A 25974-nucleotide genomic window follows, 5' to 3' on the forward strand; every position below is an offset into this window, starting at 1 on the left:
TTCCCGCATCGCATGCCTCCCGCCGGCAGTTCACACTGCCCTATGCGGACTGCTGGGAGTGTCAGTGAAACCTTAATGACACCCCCAGATCAGTTCGCATATCGCAGTGCGATCTGCAAACTCGGACAGGAATCGGATCGCATGGTGTGAACACCCATGCGTTCCGATTCTGCTACTATCTGTATGGCTGAACTCGCATCGTACAGACGTACAGAGACCGGATGTGATTTGCACTGCAGTGCGGTGCGAATCACATCCGGTTCTCGTAGCCGCTCCAGTGTCAACTCAGCCTAAAACTGCACATTTTAGAGTGGCCTTTTATTTTGGCCAGCTTAAGGCACACCTGTGCAATAATCATCATGCTGTCTAATCAGCATTTGATATGCCACACCTGTGAGGTGGATGGATAATCTCGGCAAAGGAGAAGTGCTCACTAACACAGATTTACTGTAAGGCTGGGTTCACACTGCAGCGATGCGGTAGCCGTAGCAGTGTGAACCCAGCCTTAGACAGATTTGTGAACAATATTTGAGAGAAATAGGCCTTTTGTGTACATAGAAAAAGTCGTAGAGCTTTGAGTTCAGCTCATGATAAATAGGGGCAAATAAAAAAGTTGCATTTATAATTTTTCTGAGTGTACATACATATACGTATAAGATCTTGCAATACTTTTAATTATATAATATAAAATTATTTTGTGTCTTTATTATCTACCAGGAGTTCATTTAAAAATATATTTTCTCCTACAGGACGTTTACATCCATATATGTATGCATGTACCTTTCCATATATCCATGTAGTTTTACTGTATTTTACTTTATACACAACAAGGATGACAGGGGGCAGTATTGAGCAGCTTGCAACACTTACTGAATAAAGTCTCCATGCGAATCAAACATGCTATAAAATCTTCAAAATTGATGGACAGATCGCTGGAGACGTATCGCTGTACAATGATCTCCTGAATCCTGGTATTGAGGTTAAAACCTGCAAATAAAATAAAATTCATGTAACTGTATAAAATAAAATTTAAATCCCCTCTTATAGGGGTCATCAACACACAACACACAATAATATTCTCAGGTTCCCATCACTAGTGTACAGATGACTTCTGCTATGTAATCTACTGATAATTGCTGTGATCATCCTACATTGGGCCTCACACATTGCAACAAAAGCAAAATACTTCCAGGATTGAAATCTCACTTCTAAACTTGTAAAAAAATGACATATTGTATGCAAGATGCTGTAGCAATTTATTTTACGAAATTCCACCCAAGTTAAACCTGAGCTCCAGGAAGGCCGTTGAATACATACAAAGGCCGGTATTTTAGCTGCCACAGGATTTGTATTTCTGTCCATCCTGTCCTGAGATTTACACAGCTCTGTCACACATCACAGCCTTATCGGGTAGGGCAGAAGACCTGGATTTTCTCTGCTGCAGTTCAGTAACACTTAGGGCCACCATACATGTTACAATCTGACTATACAATCTTTTTAAAATCAACTTTAGATTTACCAAAATGATATAATATAATCACTCTAATCTAACCAATCGTTTTGCATCCAATCGGGCAGGTCGTTGCACTACATAGTGTTTGGTAGATCTAATGGAGATTGTACAATCAGACTGTAACATGTGTGGTGAGATTTACAGGTCACCTCCACACCTTCAGCCTGTGACTGGACAGTGAAAGAAGGAGCAGCAGACTGATGAGCTCATCTCTCTGTCACTTTGCTCTCTCCTCCTATCAGCACATCCCTTGTCAGCACATGAGCACTACAACTTACTGACTCCTTGTACTGCTCTTCCTCTCCCAGTATGAGCTCTGTTGTACAAGGACTGCAAAGGAGCTGGTAGATACCAAGTCAAATTCAGGTACTTACATGTCTTGCATTCAAAAATATAATTGATGATTTATTAACCCCTTCCTGCCCAGCCCTGTCATTTTTTTTGTTCAATTGGGGCTGTTAAGCCTGGGGGAGGGAAGGGCTGACTGACTTCTGTGATTGGCTGTCACAGTGATCAAATAATTGAGATCCAGTCCTGCTGGTTCCCAATCATTACTAGAGACCGGAAGCTGTTTGACAGTTTGGTCTCTATGCTGGGAGTGCATAGTGACGGACTCTCAGTACAGAAACCTACCGCCCATAGATGCATGTGTGGCATGTGTGTGTTAAAGCCTTACTGTCTTTGCTGCAGCACATATGCATTACATGGGTGGCAACAAGTTAAAGCAGTAGTAAAGTCCGCTTTGTGATTTTTACCTACAGGTAAGCCTATAGTAAGGCTTACCTGTAAGTAAAATGAATATCTCCTAAATGGGCACTGTTCAGGGTATATTCACACCGGATGCAGCCAGTGACGTCACCGGTGCATACGCTCTGAAGGCTCAGCATACCCAGGGGTTCCCACGTGCGTGAAAGTGTCATCATCATGGCTCTGACCACTCACACAGCCAGAGTCTACGAACCCGAAAGGAAGGCCAGGGAAAGATGGAAGCCTTCTCAGCTGAGCAGCGCACCACTGGAGGGCTTAATTCTAAGGTAAGTATTTCATAATGTGCTAGTACACGCTGCATACAAGCACATTATGCAATTGTCATACAGGGGACAGGGGAACGTTTTTTATTTATTTTTTTGCTTTAATGAATACAAGGCTGCAATAATGTGTGTCCTTTTATATAAATCTGCCTGAGGTTCACTATTGTCAGTTGTGGGTACAGCAGCACTGAATAGAATAAGGCTTCTGTATAGCTATAGGTGCCCTCCTCATCTGATGAAGCTACCCCTGTCTAGAAATGTAACATTTCTGGAAATTTTGAAGCCATAAGAAAAAAAAAACGTTTCCCTGTTTTGTTTTGTTTTCCAGAAAAATTGAAATTTTCGGAACAATTGAAAAAAGTTCAGTGTGGAGTTGTTTTACAAATTTTAAGTAATTTTGTTACTGTTATATGCATTATGCTTGAAATAAAAGTATAGACTATTCAGTAAACTAGACTTGCTTTTTACATTTTTTAATGATCCAGAAGAAGCAGGAATGAGAAATTTGGAGAGAAAAGTTACTCACACTTTTTTATTATGGGGTCCTCATCATTTCATTCCATAAAGACCCCTTTCACACTGTGCCGCCACCGGCATCAGTGGTAAAATGGTGCTATTTTTAGCGCCGGTTTACTGTCGTTTTAGCGCTGTTATCCTGCCGCTAGCAGGGCGGTTTTAACCCCCTCCTATCAGTCGAAAAGGGGTTAAATTCCCCCCAAAAATGCTGCCAGATCGGCTTTTTGCCGGTGGTATCCCAGCACTGCTCCATTGATTTTAATGGGGAGCAGCAGTGGAGGAGCGGTGAGTTCTGCAACAGCTGGAGGGCCACAGGTTGCCAACCTCTGATCTTCTATATCCCAACAATCACCCAATTGTAGAAGGTACAAGATGGAACTCACAAGCTCCAAACTGAAGCCTTTTTCCCTAAATGCACTCTAGTGGCAGAAATGCATATTTCTCTTGTTTGAGAACTGCACTGAGAAATATAGTGTTACTTGAATTGTATTCCAGGATTTACTTGTCTTCAGCTGAGAGACTTTATAAAGTCTCAGAAATCTTTAATTAAGGTCTTCATCACATTATATAGTTTTAATATCATATCATATATATATTATTTATCATTGTAAAAGAACATATTTCACATTTCTTTTTTTTTTTTTTTTTTTAATCCAGAAAAAAAATGGCTTTTGAAAAGAAAACAGAAATTTTCCCCAATTTTTTTCGTTTTTTTCCCAGGCCTTTGCATCTGTACACCTGTCAGTGCAAAAAATTAGAGGGGTCTGGTCACCTGCTGTTTGCAAGGCATTTCTCATTTCATGGGCATCAATGGATCCAGAGTGATTGGCGTCCACTTCCAGGAAGATTTTCTGTAAAGGGAACCATAAAGAAGAACAAATAGTAATTACTGCTAGTAATATAGGCATTCTTGAATGTGAACTCTAGGCAGTCCAAGGCTATGCACTTAAGCCAGCCATACATGGTCAGAATTTCAGTCAGTTCAGCAGGGACCAACCTAATTCCGATCCATGTATTTGCACTGTGGGTGTACAGGTGCACAATTTTGGAAGCGTCCTACTACCCTACTTTGGTGCAACTGCAGTGCGATTTTGGCACCATAGGCCTCAAAGGAAAGCATGTTTTTGCTGAATTTTTGCAGGTTGTAAGGCGCCTTAATAACCAGCATTCTTCCTCCTTCCTCTACCAAAAACACATTAAAAACACAACCAAGACGTACTACATAATTGCACTGAAAATTTGATCAAATCACAGCTGCACTAATATGAACCTAGCCCGAGGGCCTATTCATACATAAACAGACAGCTGCCAGACAACAAACTGCAGCGACTTGCAGCCATCACATCTAAGACCGTGTACACACGACCGGACTTTCCGGCAGACTAGGTCTAACGGTCTTCCCAACGGACTTTTGGTGGAGTTCCGATGGACTTTCCGAACTAACGGACTTGGCCACACACGAATGGACTAAGTCCATTTGAAAGTCTGTTAGTTTTGAACGTGATGACATAAAACGGGACTAAAAAAGGAAGTTCAGTATCCAATAGCTGCCCTTGCATCGTATTTGGTCCGTCGGTCCACCTTACAGACGAACGGTTTTTCCGATAGAAATTGAGTCAGTAGGACAGATTTGAAAGATGTTCTATTTCTAGGTCCATCGATTTTTTTTAAACGAAAAACGATCAGATTAGCCCACACACGATCGGATTGTCCTACGGACTGATTCTGTCGGACCTAGTCTGCCGGAAAGTCCAGTCGTGTGTGCGCGGAATTAGAATTGCTAAGCTTCAGTATAAAGAATTCCTGATTTTGGGTTTAGATACACATTAAGCTGAAACACATGTTAATCAGATTGTTTGGACTAAGATCAGCAAAAAGTGAATACTGATTAGCTGGCCTGGATTACAGGACTGCTCTGATTTCTTTTATGTTACTGAATAGATTTGCATCGATCTTATGAAAAATGTTTAAAATGTTTACATATTGAAAAATTTTAAAATTTCCCTTATCTAGCAATTAATCTCATATAAAATAACAGATCTTTACCATGTAGCGATCCAGCTTCATGCAGAGGGTTTTATATACTTCTGCACTCAGAGTCCCGGTATTGTCCACCTGTACAGTGTGTGGTTAAGGACTCTTCCAGACAGTGGTAAAACAGCACAGCACAGAGCCCCAGTGCAAGATATAAAGCTATCCCCCCTACAGCTGGCCCAGCACAGCACAGAGCCCCAGTGCAGGATATAAAGCTATCCCCCTACAGCTTGCACAGCACAACACACAGCCCCAATGTAGGATATAAAGCTATCCCCCTACAGCTGGCGCAGCACAGCACAGAGCCCCAGTGCAGGATATAAAGCTATCCTCCTACAGCTGGCGCAGCACAGTACAGAGCCCCAGTGCAGGATATAAAGCTATCCCCCAACAGCTGGCCCAGCACAGCACAGAGCCCCAGTGCAGGATATAAAGCTATCCCCCTACAGCTGGCACAGCACAGAGCCCCAGTGCAGGATATAAAGCTATCCCCCAACAGCTGGCCCAGCACAGCACAGAGCCCCAGTGTTGGATATAGAGCTTAGAGATGTGCAAGCCTGAACAATTTATTACGTTTAGTTTTGGATTTGTTTGTTAAGTTAATAATTTTGTTTTGTCATATTCGTATTGTTGGAATGATTAGTTTTCAGAATTTGTTTCGTATATTCCGATTCATTTTGTATATTCGGTATTTTCAATTTGAATTCAAAAGTCAGTTTGAATTTGCAAATCAATTTGAATTTGAAATGGAAACATATATAAAATAGGATGATGATTTCTACTTAGGCTGCTTTATAGAATATAATAGAATAGAACAGAATAGAATAGAAAAGAATAGAATATCATTTTTTATAATCTATTCTATTCTGTTTCACGCTATTCTGTTCTATTACTTTATTTTCTATTCTGTTGTTGTATTTTCTATTTCTTTTTAATTCTGTTCTATTTTGCGTTATTCTATTCTATTTCATAAAGCAGCCTAGTAGGAATCATCTTATTTCACTTTTATACCTGTATTTATTGCAATATTTAAAATTTGAATTCATTTTTTTAATAAGAATTCATATCCATGTTCAAATTAAAATTAAAATTCATTTTTGTATTAAAAAAATGTATTACATTATAATTTATTTGAGCTATGTTACTATTGATTTGGAAATGCATATACATCCGAATCTCCAAAAAATGTAAATGTTGTCTGAATTTCAATTTATAACATCAAATCGCACATGTCTAATACACTGTACTCCTACAGCTGGCCCAGCACAGCACACAGCAACAGTGCAGGATATACAGCCGCCCCCTCTACAACTGACTTAACAGAGCACAGAGCCCCAGTGCAGGGTATTGGCTGCACCCCCCACAACTTGCTCAGCACAGAGCCCCAATGCAGAGTATTTATAAATCTACAAACCATCTTTATACAGTATGAAAAGTAAGATTTGATTCATTTTTGAAAGGATACATCCATTAGATTAATCATTTCTCTGCATGTCCTCAGGCCAAATCCATCAGATTTAATATCTGTATCTGTGATGGGAAAAGTAACAAAGTTGCATATTTTAAAATATAACTAAAATGTTAAATTAAACAGCCCCATACCCCCCCTCTTTGATCATTAATTGTGTATGGGTAGTTTTAGATTTTGGATCAGATGTGGATGGATTAGGAGCAGGACTGATGCTCAGAACTTTGAAACCAGTAGCTTGTGCATTATACCCCTAATACAACCTCATATAACAGCTTCAATCAAAGGATCACATCTTCCAGAAAAAGAGTTAAAGGGGTTGTAAAGGTTCGTGTTTTTTCACCTTAATGCATCCTATGCATTAAGGTGAAAAGACACCAGTCAGTGACCAGGCCCCAATCCCCCCCAGTTTTACTTACCTGACCCCTTGAACTTGTCCCACAAGGATGCGCTGCCTCTCTGCCCGTGGTTCTCAACTGTTGATTGGATAGATTGCTAGCAGCGCAGTCATTGGCTCCCTCTTCTGTCAATCAAATCAAATGACGCGAGCGTCAGGGCGCGAGGCCGAGTCCTCCATTCGTCATCTATGGATGCCAAATGCTGGACTCGGGAACACGCCTGCAAGGTAACCCCTGGGAGAGAGCTTCTCCAGGGGGTTATCTGCTGTGGGGAGGAGCCGTGAGAGTTGCCGAGGGACCCCCAAAGTGGAGGTTTGGGGCCACTATGTGCAAAACAAACTGCAGAGTGGAGGTAAGTATGACATGTTTGTTATTTAAAAAAAAAAAAAAACAATCTTTAGTGTCACTTTAAAGCATATCTCACCCCAAGAGCAGAAATGTAATAGATTTCAGATTACCCGTCCTTGGTGTGATGGCTTTGTGTCCAGATTCTTTTTTCTTTACTTTCACCTGGTAATTTGTCCAGTAGCACACTTTTTGTCCTAGAGTGACAACATTCACTTACTGCGCTGTACAGTGGGGTGGAAAATATTCAGACCCCCTTAAATTTTTCACTCTTTGTTATATTGCAGCCATTTGCTAAAATCATTTAAGCTCATTAAGTTTAAATATCACATGGTTCTAAGTATTCAGACCCTTTGCTCTGACACTCATATATAGGTTTAGAACCATCTCAAGGATGATCAGAAGAAATGGACAGCACCTGAGTTAAAGTGGTAGTATGGTCAATTTTTTAACTTTTACCTACAGGAAAGCCTATAAGGCTTACCTGTAGGTAAAAATAATATCTCCTAAACCTGTACGGTTTAGGAGATATTCCCCTCGGTGTGCGCCGCTGACTGCAGCGGCACATGCGCACAAGGGGGTTCTCTCCGTGAAAATCCGGCAGCGCTCGTGCGGCCGGACTGAAATCTCCCGCGCGCATGCGCGGGAGTGACGATATCGCGGCTCCGGCCACTCACAGCGCCGGAGCCGCGATACCCAGAAGAGACGCCGAGGGAGCATGTCGGCTCCCTCGGCGTGGATCGGGCCAGATGTCGGGGCCTCGTTCTAAGGTAAGTATTTCATAATGAGCTAGTATGCGGTGCATACTAGCTCATTATGCATTTTGCTTTGCAGGTTTAAAAAAAAAAAAAAAAATTGCGGGTTTACTACCGCTTTAAATATGAGTGTCACAGCAAAGGGTCTGAATACTTAGGACCATGTGATATTTCAGCTATTCTTTTTTAATAAATCTGCAAAAATGTCAACAATTCTGTGTTTTTCTGACAATATGGGGTGCTGTGTGTACATTAAAAAAGGGAAAAGGTAAAAATGAACTTATATGATTTTAGCAAATGGCTGCAATATAACAAAGAGTGAAAAATGTAAGGGGGTCTGAATACTTTCCGTCTCCACTGTATCTATGGAGGAGCAACATTGTCACCCCAGGACAGGAAGTGTGCTTTGACTACAGAAGAACAGGCTCTAGCATACATAGGGCGAGTTTAGTAATTGTGATTTGTTATGGAGTGTACTCTCCACCACCTGAACCTATAGCGACAAAGCAGTGGCCTGACTACAATAATAATTTTTATTATTAATAATAATAAATATTAATAATAATAACAGTGGCAGCTGGTGCTAAACTTTTTTCTTTGGGGGGGGGGGGGGGGGAGTTGGGGGCAGCAAACAAACCTCCTCAGATCTGCACTCACCCATCCACGGTCACAGCGTCCTCGGCTTTTCCTCCCCGCTCGATCCACATCCTGTCCTGATTGGGGAATATTGATTCGCTAGTGTCACAAGTGAGTGGGTTTGGGGGCACAGAGCCCAAACTTTTTCAAGCCAATTAGAGCCTCAGGCTCTAATCATGTGACTTGAAAAACAAACCTCATAGAAACCCATGAGCCATGCATGCATCCCCACATGCAAACTAAGGGGGGGCTCCCCTGCACCCCTTATGGACTGGCCGCTCCTGAATAATAATAATTTTCTCTAATGTTTTTGGATATAGCCATAGCCAGTGATTTTACATGCACATGTGGATGTAGGAACAAAATCACATGAATCATGTACTGGTTTTATTAAAGCAGAACCCTGGTCACAATAAAAAAAAAAATGGCATATATGATTCAGTCTTTCACTAACATTAACAACAGTTTTCCTTTATCTGGGCTCCCCTCCCATCCTGTACATTTGTATTACCTGTTGATCCCGCCAACAGAGCCCTTATTTTTTTTCTTCCTGTGATAGGGTGACAGTTCTTCAGTAAAATGGCATAACAGTACTGTTATCCTAAATGTAACATAGAGATGGATGTCTGTTCTTATTGATAATGTTCTAGTGTGAATTTGTTTGTGATACTTTGTGAGGATGTAATAAATGAGATGCAAAAAAAAAAAATGTAAAAAAAAAAATTAGAATTCAGCAATTGTGTGCGATTGTTGTGATGTAGTGTAAGGCCGCGTACACACGGGCGGACTGTTCGCCCAACTTTGTCCGCTGAACAGTGTTTCAGCGGACAGTCCGCTCGTGTGTGGGCTTCAGCGGACAGTTTCAGCGGACAGTCTGTCGAACAAAGTTTTTCGGAATTCCCGTAAGACAGTCCGCTGAAACTTGGTTTCAGCGGACAGTCCGCTCGTGTGTAGGCTTGTTCGACAAACTAAGTTTCGCGCATGCTCAGAAAGGATTTACACGGCGAAGGTTGCATTTCAGTGTATTGGACGTCGAATTTCTCGTCCCGTCGTACGTGCCGTTCACGTCATCGCGCACGCTTTCAGCGGACTGTTCGTTCATTGTGTGTGGTCAAGTCCGTTCATGCAAATTTTGAGCGGACTGTTTGTCGGATTGTTTGACGAACAAAGTTGGGCGAACAGTCCGCCCGTGTGTACGCGGCCTAAGAAGAATTTTTAACTTACACTTTGACAGCTTCTTCTTCAAAGCCTTACTCAGGTCTTCTACATTGAACTCTTCTCTCTGCTGCTGCAAACAGGATGGGAAACAATGTAACAAGCAGGAAAAAAGCCATTCTTTACACTAGTAACACATGTAATGTGTCTATAATTAGGATGTCAGTTACCTCTTCATCCGATTCCTCACACCCGTTCTGAGGCTCCACTTCTGGGGCAGAATTTGATAAAGGCTTCACAAAATAAAATATTATTATTTTATTTTTATTCAAACTAATTAGCTATTTTTAAGACTGATAGATATATACTTTATACTTCTAGAAATAAAAATGTAACGGCAACGAAGAAAGAAAGAAAGAAAAATAGATACTTCTAACAACAATTAAAGTGTATCTAAACCCCCAAAAAAAAAATGTACCATAGTCCTTAGATGTGATGGCTGCATTAAAGTTATATTAAAGTCTTGTTTTTTTATAACAAACATGTTATACTTACCTGCTCTGTGTAATGGTTTTGCACAAGGAAGCCCAGTTCCTCCTATTCTTGGGTCCCTCACTGGTGCTCCTGGTCCCTCCCTCCTGCCGAGTGTCCCCACAGCAAGCAGCTTGCTATGGGGGCACCCGAGTCGAGCTGCTGCTCTGTGTGTCCATTCAGACATGAAATCGTGGCTCGACCACACCCCCTTTCTCTCCTCCTTGGCTCACTGACTTTGATTGACAGTGATGGGAGTTAATGGTTAATGGCGCCCACTGCTGTCCCAACCAATGAGGAAGGAGAGTCCGAGGCTCTCGTGCAACATCGTTGGATAGAGATGGGCTCAGGTAAGTATTAGGAGGGCTGAGGGGGGCTGCTGCACACAGAAGGCTTTTTATCTTAAAGTATAGAATGCATTAAAAAAAACTTTTGCCTTTAATTAACCACTTTAATTTTCTTTTTTCAGGCTAAAACTATTTTAAGTGCAGAAAATATCTCTTGACCCCAATAGAAATCCAACTTGCTGGGGGTGGCACTGAAATGTCAAAATGATCAGCTTTCCCATCTATCTTCTGTGGAGTACAGACCCCCCATCCCCATAAGTAATTGAGATGAGGAGATTGGGAGTTGTTTTTTAGTCCTAACACACGTTCTATCCTAGGATTCCATAGATGCAGTAAAGGGGGTGAGCGTGGTCACCCCACAACAGGAAATTTGTTACTGGCAGGATTACCAGGTGGTAATAATGAAAACTGGAAAACAAATGTAGCCACCATATCTAAGCTTTTTTTTTTGGGGGGGGGGGGGTTGAATATACTGCAAATGATAATGTGAAATGAACACACTAATAATGAGGAAATATGATCTCAGAAAAGTCTGGAAGGACATAAAAGGCATACAGGCTGAAGACTCATATATACATTATATAAATTGTGAACAGCTTTGAATTTACCTCATAGATATTTGCTTCCACCACATTGCCAATTTCACTAAAACAAATAAAATACATTTTAAAAATTGTCACTAGTTTCTGAATAAGGACAGATTGTCTATATGATACACTTATCCATTGAAAATCCTAGTTTCATAAAGGTTTGCTAAAATGTAAAGTGTAAAAGCTAACATTTTGTAACATGTAGGTTGTTTGAAAGTGTAACGAGATACAATGCAAATTGTACACAAGGGACATGTTAATTACGGTTATCTGCCCCAACTTAAAGTGGTAGTAAATTGCACAATTGTTTTATTTTAAACCCTGAAAAGAGTAAAGGCATAATGTGCTAGTATACTAGCACATTATGAAATATTTACAGAGCGAGCAATTCTTTTTAATCTATGAGGACTGTGGGAACTACCAAGAGGAACGCTACATCTCAGTGTGGGCAAGTGTTACCTCTAGGATAAAACCACTGTGTCCCATATTGCTTTATCACATATATTTTGTGTTGTATATGTGTGTATTTTATGTGAATTATTAAAAATTGTTATATATATTTTTATACGTGCCTACAAAGTCCATCATGCCTTTATTTAGCATCTACCTTAGAACAAAGTCCTGCTACAGTGCACTGTCACCGCTGATAGGGCTTCCATATTCACTCAGTCTTCCTTTTCAGGTTTGCATGCTCCGGCCGTCTGATTGGTAGCGCCGCAATGACGTCACTCCTGCGCATGCACGCAGAAGTCACAGACCGTGGCATTGGGGTCTGAAGGAATGGCGCAGGTATGCGGTCCCTTTAAAGGGCATGCGCCAATGACATCACCGGCTGCATACAGTGTGAATATCTCCTAAACCATGCAATTTTAGGTGATATTCACGGTACCTACAGGTAAGTCTTATTATAGGCTTACCTGTAGGTACAAGTGCAAAAATAGACTTTACTTCAACTTTAAGCTGGCCAAAGATGAAAAATCGCTTGTTTACCCCATCAACATGGTTAGTTTGATGGGGGGGGGGGGATCCTCCCTGCTAAGCTATAGTGTTCTCCTGGCGGGGAAGGGGTGCAGGGAGCAGTTGCTGCCGGCAGAAGACAATGATTCATGTACTCTTTCTACTTACAGCCCATTGGAGTTGCTTTCTGAGAAGACACGAAGAAAGAAGTCAGCCTCTTCACAAGGACAGTAGGTCGTTGGGATGATCACGTAGTCTCCAACAGGAAGCAGGAACCGGTTGGATACTTCACGGTGATCTTTGTAAATATCCAAGCGGGCTACGTCTTTATTTTTCTTCAAGAAATCTTTTCCCAGCTGCAGATTGGCGAGACTCTGGAGGCAATATGGAAGGATCCCAATTAACTAAGCTTAAAGAGCACCTGTCATTAGCCAGAATGTTCTCATCTCAGGCGCCTCATAAACAAGCACTTTAGAATGAGGAATGGTTAAAGCAGAACTCGGGAACACTGCATGGGTTAACTGCTTGTTTTGTCCAGGGGGGCACAGAAAGGCTATACTCACCTGATCCTTCCATCCTCCAGAAAACAGCTCTCCCCGACGTCCAGCGTTGGACTGTTCCTGCCATCCTCACATCCAGAGCTGGTCTATGGGTGTGATGATGTCAGGAACAGTCCATGCACAAGACCGCTAGCATGTGGGGGAGCAGGAGCAGCAGGGACCGTTCTTGTGCCTGGAGGATCAGCGGATTAGGTAAGTATATCTCCACTCTCCTCACCCCTAGACAAAAACAAGCAGTTAAATGTTAACCAGTTACCAGGGAAAAAACGTTTTTTTCCTGGAATTCTTCTTTAAGACCCCTGTCAGTTTTTTTGGGGTATGTCCTATTAGAGAGATCTCCATTCATTTCCTGTCCCAGAGATCCAGAGGTGATCTCTTTAAAGGTGGTGATATTCCCTCTTATACTGTTGTCATGAGAACTGGGGTCCCCATTGACAGATTTCTCCCTTCCCCCTGTTGTTGTGACAGCTCCAACATTTCTGTTCTAGAGACAAAGGTCATCCAGACCAATTAAGAGATTGAATATCCTCAGTAGCATTTCAGCAATAAAAACCTGACAGGAGTTATAACATTTAGAACCCTCTATATAATAGTAAAACAAAACTTTGGCCTTTACATACACTTTACTCTGAACAAGCAGTTAAAGCCCTTTCAAATGAGTCCTCATTCACCTGGATAGCTGTATGCATTGTGCAGCAATTCATCTTCACATTATTGACAATGGAACCTTAGCTCCTTTCTTATTACTTTCTGTTGCACCAGAATTTTGATAGGGTACCAGCCCTCTAATGTGAGTACCCAGCAGGTGTTTCTAAGGTCAAGCTCGGTTCACACTTATGCATTTTTTGGTTCTTTTTGCAGAAATGCACTAGAGTCCATTTAACATGACTTCCTATGGGACATGTTCACATCTATGCTTTTTTTCGTTGCTGCGTTTTTGGAAAGGGTTTTGGTTCGATAGATTTCAATGAAGAAGCTACCGAAAAGCATGCAGTGTGTTTTTGCTGCGATTTTGCTGCAATTAGTGTTTTTTAATCCACCCAACAACAAATTGGCCAAAAAATGCACAAAAAAAGTGTCAAAAACGTGTGTGCAAAAACGCAAAGTGCACCGCAAAAAGCACTGCAGAAATGTATCAAAAGAAAACTGCATAGATGTGAACCAAGCCTTATAAACTGACTGAAACCTGACAGGCACGGTTTAATACCCTGTTTACACAGGTGTACTTAAATTCTCAAAAACTTAAGTTGTGCTACTATCCCAATAATCCAGTTTGGCAGGAAAGACTGTCCTCCTGTAGCCAATCCACAGGCTTGACAAGCCAGCAATGAAGATTTGGAAGAGATAAATAAATATCTAAAAAATGTGGGGTGCATTTGTATTCAGCCCCCTTTACTATGATAACCCTGACTAAAATCTAGTGGAACCAATTGCCTTCAGAAGTCACCTAATTAGTAAATAGAGTTCCCCTGTGTGTAATTTAACCTCTAATCAGCTATTCTGTGAAGCCCTCAGAGGTTTGTTAGAGAACCTTAGTGAACAAACAGCATGATGACGACCAAGGAACACACCAGAGAGGTCAGGGATATAGTTTAAAGTTTGTAGTAAAGTTTGAAGTTTAAAGCAGGGTTAGGTTATGAAAAAATATCCCAAGCTTTGAAGATCTCACGGAGCACTATTCAATCCATCATCCAACAATGGAAAGAGTTTTACACAACTGCAAACCTACCAAGACATGGCCGTCCACCTAAACTGACAGGCCGGTGCAAGGAGAGCATTATTCAGAGAAGAAGCCATAAGGTCCATGGTAACTCTGGAGGAGCTGCAGAGATCCACAGCTCAGGTGGGGGAATCTGTCCACAGGACAATTATTAGTCGTGCACTCCACAAATCTGGCCTTTATGGAAGAGCGGCAAGAAGAAAGCCATTGTTGAAAGAAAGACATAAGAAGTTCCATTTGCAGTTTGCGAGAAGCCATGTGGGGGAAACAGAAAACAAGTGGAAGAAGGTGCTCTGGTCAGATGAGACCAAATTTGAACTTTTTTGCCTAAAAGCAAAATGCTACGCGTGGTGGAAAACTAACACTGCACATCACCCTGAACACACCATCCCCACTCTGAAACATGGTGGTGGCAGCATCATGTTGTGGGGACCCTTTTTTCAGCAGGGACAGGGAAGCTGGTCAGAGTTGATGGGTAGATGGATGGAGGCAAATACAAGGCAATCTTAGAAGAGAGCCTGTTAGAGTCTGCAAAATACGTGAGACTGGGACAGAAGTTCACCTTTCAGCAGGACAATGGCCCTAAACATATAGCCAGAGCTACAATGGAATTGTTTAACCGCTTGCGGACCAGACTCCGAAGGTTTCCTGCGGCAGGTTGGCTCCACTGCACAAAATCACAGTAAATTATGTGATCTTGCGAGACTTGCATAGTAGGCGCGTGTGCGCCGCCGTGCATGTGCCCGCCACAAGCTCCGTTAGTCCGACATCGAGTCCGAGGGGATACCTGCGATCGTCTCACGGGAGAGGAAGATCAGGGAAATGCTAATGTAAACAAACATTTCCCCATAAATGCTTATTGGGATCTTTTTTACCAAAAATATGTAGAAGAATACGTATCAGCCTAAACTGAGGAAAAAAATATTTTTTTAGATATTTTTGGGGGATATTTATTATAGCAAAAAGTTAAAAATATAGCTTTTTTTCAAAATGTCACTCTTTTTTTGTTTATAGCACAAAAAATAAAAACCACAGAGGTGATAAAATACCACCAAAAGAAAGCTCTATTTGTGGGAAAAAAAGGACATCAATTTTGTGAGCCACGTCGTACAACTGCGCAATTGTCAGTTAAAGCGACACAGTGCCGAATCGCAAAAAGTGCTCTGGTCTTTGGCCAGCCAAATCCTCCGGGGGTGAAGTGGTTAAAACAAAGCATATTCATGTGTTAGAATGGCCCAGTCAAAGTTCAGACCTAAATCCAATTGGGAATCTGTGGCAAAACGTGAAAATTTCTGTTCGCAGATGCTCTCCGTCCAATCTGACAGAGGTTGAGCTATTTTGACAAATAGGCAAAAATTTTATTTTCTAGATGTGCGGAGCTGGTAGAGACATCACCAAAAAGACTTGGAGCTGTAATATCAGGGAAAGGTGGTTCTGCAAAGTATTGACTCAGGGGGGCTGAATACAAATGCACGTCACACTTTTCATATATTTTATTGTAAAAGATTGGGAAAACCATTTATCATTTTCTTTCCATTTCACAATTATGTGCCACTTTGTGTTGGTCTATCACAAAAAATCTCAATAAAATAAATTTATGTTTTTGGTTGTAACATGACAAAATGTGGAAAGTTTCAAGGGGTATGAATACTTTTTCAAGGCACTGTATATTATATGGTTGGGGTTTGTCAATGGAATAGTACTTTTCTTAGATTGGGGGGCAGTGAAAAAGTGCTACATTACATTGGTGGTCACTATACAACATTGAATATCAGTGGTCAGTAGGGGGCCACTTATAGTGGTGGCCAATGAAAAGAATGCCCTGTTACATTGGTGGTCAGCGTAGTGCCTCCTGCGAAGTGTTGTCAGTATTGAAACATTGCAAGTGCCATCACATTGTAGATGATCAATCCATCCTTAATGGTACCCTTAGAATTCACTGGAGAAACCCCTGAGTTTTACAGAACCTTGGTTAAGTAAGGCTGCTCTTTACCATTTTTACCATATCAAGTTGGAAAGTATGTGCATGGAGAGAAAAAAATTGAACTCCGCACCTGTTTAGGGACCTGAAAAAGATATAATAAAAGGCATTGTGTAACTACAAAAACAATAACAACTATAATAAAAATTACTATAATCAATAACAACAATGATAATTACACATGATCTACTACCCAAGTAATATGATACATTATACAGACATTTGAAAACTGATTACACATGTAGTGCTACTAGCTACTAGCTAGTAGGCTACTAGCGTTCAAATTTAGATTTTGGTCTCCTGTAGGCAGGGAGAGCAACAGATGTTTAGTAGTTTTAGTTCTGGGTTCTGCTGGTGCAGACTTGGTTACTTTCCTCTGCATCTCACTGAGTAATGAGATATAGCGAGTGGGAGAACACAGACCCTGGCCTGCATAATAATGCCTATTCAGCCAATCCTTGGTCAGGTAAGAAAGTGAGTGACCAGAAGGGGCTGAGAGGGATATAAATAGGCCAGGGCCCAGAACTGAGGTCTCTTGTTCCCAGGGGAATAAGGCCCAGTCTAAGGGCTATGTCATTGCAGGGAGACTACCTGTAGCTGCAAGAATCCTTTTTGGGGTCTCAGCTTTTATTTTGGCTGAGGAACCTCTGGCTTAGCCTCCTGAATATTTGGAGAGAGCTAATCTAAGGATCCAGGACACAAGTATAGAAATTGACTGATACTATGGGTGGCAACACCCACCACAATGCACAACAGACCTAAAATCAGACTTGCGCTAATTTTTTCCACATCACAATGCAGAAGCCCAATGCATGGTGCATTGGTTTAGTGAGTTGGATGCCATCCAAAATGAATGGTACATGAGTTTGGTAAAAAATAATTTATATGTCTGAAGCTGAATTTAATACACACAACTGAGTCAGAGCAATTACTCTTCCTCCCTCCATACAGCCCCATTTGAGGTTTCAATGAGAGACAGCCTGTCTGAAAGGATTCTGATTCTGCCCCTCTTAGATAACCTAAAGTGCTTTGGGAATCCATTGCAATGATTTTAATGTTCATTTATAAAAAAAAAAGACAGTTTGCATAGTAAGCTTAAAATTTACAAACTTTCAATTGGTCCTAAACGATTACAATTTCCTTGTGAACCCACTCTACATGATACGGCAGACAGCCCAGAATTACACATGAAGCTAACCTTGTATATATAGTAGCCAATTTTAAACAAGTTCTCTCCTTGCGGTTTCTTTCTCCGACGCTCTTTCTGCATCAGACTGACCAGAACTGTACAGCGTGGCTCCCCACTCTCTCCTTTGCAATCCTCATCAGCCTCCTCCAGGGTGATCCGGAACTGTGGATTGGTCCAAAACGTCACTGCCAGAGAAAAAGAAGCCAATTGTTAAAAGAGTCCTTTAAAATATACAATGGCTTAACAGAAATTAATACACATTTCTCTAAAAGTCATGAAATAATCTTTCAATTCAGCTACGGTAAATACTTGAAATCTCACTTTATTTCAGTAACCACACACCAGCTGATAGTTCACTGCGAGCAGTAAAATAACATACTGAGGTACTCTGAAAAGTGCTGTCCCATGTCACTAAACTGTAGTTTGTATGTTGCATTAGGAGAGACATGTTGAGCCTGTGTTCACTCCACCAGTGCACGGTACCTCTGGTATCTCATTCCCAATAACAGAATGGGTTCTCGCTGTGCACAAAGCACGGACCTCATGCATGCACTCACGTCCGTATTCATGTGACCAGGCCATGGATCTCTGTAATGCAGCTTCGTATCCGATTGCTATTGGATACCGACCGCTAACGAGGGAGTCAGACAACGACCCCCTCGCTACTGGAGGACCTGCCTCCTTACTAGGTACCACCTCTAATGACTGGTTGCTTTGTGTCTTTATTTTGTACTTGGTTACTCTTATCAACTACACTCCTCTTATTGCCTTGCTGAGTTAACCCATTGTAGTGCTGTTACTTCATACCCAGTGCTTTATAGACCCTGGTTCTTTAGATACACCAGAACCAACATACACTAATTTAAATAACTTCAGACCAGGCTCATAATTGTTAGTATACTTTACAGAGGAGATGTGGCACAACAGTTCAATATGAACAACATCTTTCTCCTAACTCTAACTATAGTAGTGTAGCTGCCCAAGAATACCTCTGTGAGGTGAGAGTCCATCATGGAATTGTCCAAGACCTGGATGTCCCCGAAAGCCCCGGTGGGATGAGCTAGGCAGGCTGGCGATGTCCAATAGCCTGGGAACTGAGGCTATAACAGTTAACCCTTACCCCAGCCTGGGCCAGCTGCTATCTCACTAGTAACCAAGCCCAGACTGGCCATAGGACACACAAGGCATCTGCATGTCCTTGTGGGACCAAAAGCAGCTGCAGAAGCTGGCCTACTCCTTGAGCTCATGACACTAACCCGGCCTCTTCGCGTCCGACCGCCCATTCAGTTTAGCCGACGAGGCCAAGGAGTGGAAACTAGAGGTCAGCTGACCCATGACGGGGAGGAGTTGTCACTTGCCACAGACAACACAGAGCCAGACCAGAGAGAAAGTGATAGCCAGACTGCCAATGATGGCATGTTTACTTACTATTAGAAAGCATTATAGGATCGGTGGGGGCAAAGGGAAGAAAATGGAGAGGTAGAATTCTCTATATGTAACTGCTTCTCCTATCCAAAGCCTGTCCTAGCTTCTGTCTGCTGCCCATTCCCCCTGCTCTCCAGCCCTCTGACCCTCCCCTGCTTTCTGTCCCCTCCAGTGTACTTCGCCCCCCCCCCCCCCCCCCACAGTGCTCTCCGCCCTTTCCAGTGCTCTCCTCCCATGCTCTCTGTCCCCAATCTGTGCTCTCTGTCTCCAGCTGCTGTCAGCTTCCCCCATGATCTCCACCCACTCAATGCTCTCCGCCCCCAAGTGTGTTCCCCCCCAGTCCTCTCTGTTTCCCTGTGCTCTCTGATCTTACTGCCCCCCAAGGGCTCTCTGCCCCCCCCCCCCCCCGTGCTCTTCGCATACCCTATCTATGTATACTATAAGTTATGTTCCTATAAGTGCTTGCAGTAACTTTCACTCAACCAGGTGTGTCAGAGGGGCTAAGGTTGTTCTTGGGAGTCGAGGCGCAGAACAGAGAACCCAAGTTACCAACCGACTCCTTTTGGGGTAGTGCTAGATAATATTGATGTTTTTCATTTTCATTTACAGTGTTAAAGTAAATGTATACTGCATTTTGGACACTTTTATTTTACTTTTTGTTATTTGAGATTTTGAGCTAGAGATATTGGGCTTTGTAAACAATATTTCTTAGTGTTGTGTGGTGAGTAGGAAAAGGTTCTGACAGTAATTTTTTATCCTTACAGTTGCTTCTGCATCCTCCTGCATTCACTCCTGATGTCCACTTTCCATAATATCCAGTTAGACACCACTTATGTATGTCATTACAACATACATTGTCCAGATTAAGGTGGCAGATTTCAACCCGATAGAATTCAACCAAGAAGGAAGAAAAAGGCATCCTGCAAAACACAAGAAATTCAACTTTGTCTATTAGTCATATCTACACATGTATTCAAGTGTATCCTGAAGAGGTAAGTCAAATGTGAAACATGTTGATCCACCATATTGTACATGACTTCTGTAATACAGTAGAACTGGTGATCTATAGTTGTGGATTTTAAACATATTTAATGTAAACATAAAGCGTTATACTTTTTTATATATTTGCGTTGTGGCACATTGGAAGTTCAGCCTCCATTTTTTTGGAGGTTAGAAAATCATAAAGTTTAATCTATGTGACATGCATGTGACAGGGTAACAATTTGTGGGTAAATTGGAAGTGAGGAGGCCAATTTAAAAAAAGATCCCAAAAAGGATAAGATCACAATAACGTATTAAAGAAGTATTGACACAATTGAAAATTCTTTCTTGAATCCCCTAGGGTGATCCTAGTGATCCCTGTTGTGCATTAAAAGTACATTTTTATTCCTTTTATGCTATAAGGTAGCTACACCCCAAGCTGAAGCCCAATTTATGGGCTAGCCAAAATTTAAGCTACAGCACTGCACTAGGCACTGCCCCCTCTCTAAGCCTCTCATCATGGGCACAGGGAATTGTTTACCATCAATGGCTTTTACTCATACTATTCCTTTATTCTGTGTCAGTTATTGCTCGCAGGGCTGTGTGATCTATCTGCCCATGCAGTAGATGTTTACTAGCAGCTCACAGATAGATTACACAGCCTCCCAAGTGCTGATTGTGTTTTTACTAATGGCTTGTGTTATGAATGGACCTGACCCCTCCCCCTGTTGTGCTGAATGGTGGCACTTGACTCCAACATGTGCCTGCTGCTAGAGACCAGCAATGTCATTCAACCCTCATTAAATAGACTTCACATTGTCAACTGCATGGATGGACAGCAGTAGGGGGCATTCTATTTACCAAACTAGCCCATGAACTATAGCACATATCAGAACGGGACCCGGTGCCCTATGCTTTTCATGCTCCATGCGCTTGGTCCCCTGGGGTGACTGATAATGATTTATAAGATGTGGTGATACTTTAAAACTTACATGAGGTTTTATGGACTGGATTTAGATTTTGGGCTAGTTAAGAGCATGTATTAGTGTGTTTACAGCAAGTTTTTTCTTACACATTTTGAAGTTTGTATATGAAATGTGATCATGACGCAGTAGAAGAACGTATTGGCAATGCATTATACATTTTTCCCAGAACTCACCAGGTCTCTCCATCATCACACAGCAGATTCAGCTGAGCCTTAACTTCTGGGTCAACTTCTTTCCATTCCGGAGCACTGTGGGAGGTAAAAAGTCACAAAATCTCATCATCTGCTAAACTTGTTCAAACACGGAATACAGTACTAATCCATTTTACTTGAAGCAAAACTCCAGTCAAAAAAAGAATCCATTGACAGATAAAAAAAAAAAATATATATATATCACTGAAATACTTTCCTAAAAAAATAAATAAAAAATGTAAAGACCCAGGGAGCTGTGAAATTGCGGCCTTTCAAAATATAGGACACCAGAAAAGTAAGCATATTGCCTTTTCTTATACATACTTGCCTTTTTTACAAGTGACACTGGGTCACTTTAAAGCCCACATCCAGTAACATTGGTTTGACATGTTTTAGATTGGGGAAGGGGAAGGGAAAAAAACTATAAAAACACAATTTTTTGTGGCCTGTGTTCCCATTTTGGAAGATTAATCTAATGAATCTGAGTGTCCAACAGAACATTCGGCGGCTGTTTGGCTGGCTTCTGTCGCTAGGGGTATGACCGAAAAAGGTCTCCTGATCGGTATCCGATCAATGCCCAGGGAAGCCCTCCCCTGTCAGAACACAATAGCTCAGCATGGGAGATCGCTGTACTAACATTGCATAGCTAGTGCAGTGGCTCCTCCTGAGCTCTTTGTTTTTTCCGTTCAGCTTGCTGGGTGGAATGAAAAAAAAAAAACCTAATAATGTGTATTAGATTTTAGGGAAAGACCTTCCCACTCTTTATATATTCAAATGTCCTCAGTCTGAATAGGAAATGTGGTAATATTTCTCCAATCAGGTCAGAGACAGAAAGGAGATCATAAGTACATCCAACCAGGTTCCAGCTGGCTGTTCATGCTGCCACAAGGACATGCCGACTTTCAAACCCAATTTAAACCTAAACCAGGCTAATTGCCAAATGACAAAATTCTTTTGATCCATCCTTGTAAAGTGACTGTAAAGATTTTTTTCACTATAAAAATAGCAAACATGTTATCCCTTTCATTCCTTATGCCCAGTACACACGATCGCAAATTCGGCCAGCAAAAGACCGATGAGAGCTTTTGGTCAGAAAATGCGATCGTGTGTATGCTCTATCTGACTTTTGCTGGTGGAATTTCAGCCAGCTAAATATTGAGAACATGTTCTAAATTTTTCGGTCGGAAAAAGTTCCAATCGGAAATTCCAATCATCTGTACCAATTCCGACGATCAAAATTCCTATGCATGCTCGGAAACAATTCGACGCCTGTTTGGAAGCATTGAACTTAATTTTCTCGGCTCGTCGTAGTGTTGTACATCCTCGCAATTTTTTTTAGGAAAAAATACACTTTCATGAATTGAAAAAAAAAACAAAATAGTAAAGGGAGCCCAATTTTTTTTTATATAATGTGAAAGATGATGTCATGCTGAGTAAATAGATACCTAACATGTCATACTTTGAAATTGCGCACACTGGTGGAATGGCAACAAACTACCGTACCTAAAAATCTCCATAGGCGGCGCTTTAAAAAAAAAAAAAACGGTTACAAGGTTAGAGTTACCGAGGAGGTCTAGTGCTAGAATTATTGCTCTTGATCACTTTTATTGTTGTCACAAGGAATGTAAACATCCCTTGTAACAGTAAAAGGTGGTGACAGGTACTCTCTATGGAGGGATCCGGGGTCTAAAAGACCCCAAATCCCTCCTTTATACTTCAAAGTATTCAGATCGCCAAAAACAGCTATTCTGAATACTGTAAATTTGATTTTAAATAGCGCCATTGGCAGCCGAGTAAATTGGAAGTGACGTTATGATGTTGCTTCCATGTTTACACAAAGAAGATTGGAATTAAGCCATTTCCGGCTTCCTTCCAGTCTCACCCTAGCCGGCGGAAGTGCCGGATCATGCATCGGGACTCCCGGTGGGACGGGAGGCCCGGGAACAGCGGCGGAAGGCATCGGGAGGGGGGGGTGTCCCCTCCTTCTCCTCTGGGATGACAGCCAAGCAGCTTTTAGCTGCATCGATTGTTATGCTTGAAGAGCCGACCACCCCTCTAAAAAATGGTACTGGGAGGATGCATGCAGCTGCATGCATCCTCCCAGTATAACCCCCAAAACCGAGGCCGCATATGTGCGTACAGTTGGCGCTAAGGGTTTATACTTACCTGCTTTATTGCATTGGGTTTGCACAGATCAGCCCAGATCCTGATCTTCTAAGGTCCCTTTTCTGTGATTCTGGCCCCTCCCTCCTGTTCGGTGCCCCCACAGCAAGCAGCTTGCTGTGGGTGCACCCGAGCCGAGTCACAGCTCCCTGTGTCCATTCAGACACGGAGCCGCAACCAGCCCCCGCACCCCTATCTCCTGATTGGCTAGCTGACTTTGATTGACAGCAGTGGGAGCCAATGGAGCCACTGCTGTGTCTCAGCCAATCAGAAAGTTGAATCTTGGACGGCTTGGACACTTGTGGACATCGCTGGACAGAGAGGAACCTCAGGTAAGGGTTAGGGGGGGGGGGGGGGGGCTGAGGGGGCTGATGCACACAGAAGGTTTTTTATCTTAATGCATAGAATACATTAAGATAAAAAAAAACCTTCTGACTTTACAACCCCTTTAAACCCTGATGAAATGTGTGACGCTTGATTCTCGAAAAGTGTTGGATTTCTGAAACTATCTTCTACATGATTTTACATTGGAATAAACGTGTATCTTGACTTGGCACTTCAATCTCGACCTTTTTGCATCAGTTGGTGGGTTTCAAATTAGACTTTAACTTGACAGGCAACCCTGGTGTAGCACACTCCTCGTATAGAGTAGGCTGCTAGGAAAATTTCGTTTGGCTACCCTGTAATCAGAGGAGCTGGGGTTGATTGGTTAGGGCTTCTCAGTGTTTCACAGCTGCTTTGTTGCTAACTCCGGTCTTCTAGAGGATTCTAGAATTATAGTGGGAGGAAGAACAGCAGCCTTAATATTTATTGGACTCCAGCCAATCCCTGAGGAGGTGTGCCCAATGGGTGGTGGGAGGGTCCATAAGAAGTCCGAGGCCTAAAGGGAACAAGACAGTGTTCCTGGGCCCAGTTCTGCAGGAGGAGACCCCAGTGTGGGGACTCTGCTCCTGGGGCAGTAGTGCTAGAGAAGCCTTTGTGAAGACATCAAGGTCCCAGTTTAGCTGTGGGGCAGTCTATTTGCAACTTCAAGTCCAGGGATCAAGTTGGGTTTGGAGAAGCTCACGGTAGAGAGCCACAAGGAATTTGGTGGGAAAGATCTGTCCTATGGTGGTGTGAGCTTACATCTCCCCCACAAGGAAGAACATACTTATCACTCCAGGCGCCATTCCACTCTTTATAACCCCAGGGATTCCTCACTCGGACAAGCTGCACTGTGTCTCCACGATAGCTGACCTGAAATACACAATCCACAGCACATAAACTGGGATTATTGCTTTGAACCACATCTCACAAATCAATAAAGATGGCAGATACTAATTCTTTACCTCTTCAGCACCGATCAGAGAATATGCGTGATTCTTCACAACATTAGTGTTCACAACTATTTCACCTGATCCGGAGTCCGATTTCTGTTACAAGAGAAAAGCAGGATCATTATTTGATTTACGAGGAACATGCAAGGTTTTTTATCATTGTTTTAAGCCGAACTCCAGTCTTATCCTAAGTCTTCTACAGTTGTACAGGTTACTTTCCTTTACTGTAATTGTTTACTCTAATTTCACTGCACACTCTGAGCTTCTCACAATGTGCATTAGATGCTGCAGTAAGTCATTTCCTGGATAGATGATATGCAGAATTATCTAATCTTTCCTCCCCAGACTTACTTTTCATATTCTGCCTCTTTCATTTACTGGATTTTGGTTCTTTAAAGCATGAAGGCCCAGCATCACATCGATCGACTTGTGTACAACCAGCCTGTCAGGTTTTCCTGAATGATCACTGTTGCCGACTATAACTGGTAACACTGATCATTGTATTCTGATGGTTGAGAAGCCTCCACACTGTCAGAATACAATGCAATACCACAGCTGGAAAGATTCCCCCATCCACCTCTAATGTGTGAATGGGGTAATCGGATCATTTTTTTCTCCTCAGCCTGCTGGTTGAACGAAAAAACAAAAACAAAAAAAACAACAACAATGTATTTGTTGCCTAATTTACTGATATTTGATTTTTGTAATTATTTGTGTAAAATCATTACAAATAAAAATTGAATACAGAGGACTTTCATGATGCTCGGTGCTTAGCACTGTCCACATTTTTATTGCCAGCGTCTGTACAGTTTACTATACTTTATAGACTTGTCTCTGAATGGAGATTTTTTTTTATGATCGAATATAGAATTATTTATAGAGAAGAAGAGATGGGGCTCACACTACTGCAGGTGACCAGGGACTTTGCTTTCAAGGCTTTACGAATGATCTGGAAAAATTGTTCAGTGCGTTTTCAAGGTAATATAATCCACAACACCTCCAGTGAAATCTTCTAGAGCTTCCAAAGATAAGCCGCCTTTTAGTTGCATATAGGAAGAAGTCAAGGACTGTTCTCTAACTCTGGGTGCTTGAAAATCTGGTGTGCCTGGCTTTGCAGGAGGGGGGGGGGGGTTCAAGTTCATCAGCACTCCCTGGGGGGGGGGGGTGTGCTACATTTGGGGGCTCG

The 25974-nt window shown here is 42.0% G+C and overlaps 1 protein-coding gene across 1 annotated transcript in view; it reads right to left on the minus strand.

Annotated features, from left to right (window-relative positions):
• LOC143987224 (calpain-8-like) overlaps window positions 1-25974 on the minus strand; it is a 55813-nt gene that overhangs the window by 8571 nt on the left and 21268 nt on the right. The window contains exons 6-19 of the mRNA XM_077485813.1: window positions 24801-24884; window positions 24623-24708; window positions 21292-21366; window positions 19914-20071; window positions 17736-17911; window positions 16611-16622; window positions 12445-12650; window positions 11338-11374; window positions 10082-10144; window positions 9921-9981; window positions 6560-6624; window positions 5107-5175; window positions 3833-3911; window positions 871-987 (exon numbers count right to left, since the gene is read on the minus strand). Coding sequence (XP_077341939.1) covers window positions 871-987; window positions 3833-3911; window positions 5107-5175; window positions 6560-6624; window positions 9921-9981; window positions 10082-10144; window positions 11338-11374; window positions 12445-12650; window positions 16611-16622; window positions 17736-17911; window positions 19914-20071; window positions 21292-21366; window positions 24623-24708; window positions 24801-24884 — 1288 coding nt within the window. The remainder of the gene's footprint in view (window positions 1-870; window positions 988-3832; window positions 3912-5106; window positions 5176-6559; window positions 6625-9920; window positions 9982-10081; window positions 10145-11337; window positions 11375-12444; window positions 12651-16610; window positions 16623-17735; window positions 17912-19913; window positions 20072-21291; window positions 21367-24622; window positions 24709-24800; window positions 24885-25974) is intronic.

The sequence above is a fragment of the Lithobates pipiens genome, unplaced genomic scaffold (assembly GCF_037356315.1).
Source record: "Lithobates pipiens isolate NorthernLeopardFrog02 unplaced genomic scaffold, aLitPip1_a1.2 Scaffold_18, whole genome shotgun sequence".
NCBI classification, from domain to species: domain Eukaryota; kingdom Metazoa; phylum Chordata; class Amphibia; order Anura; family Ranidae; genus Lithobates; species Lithobates pipiens.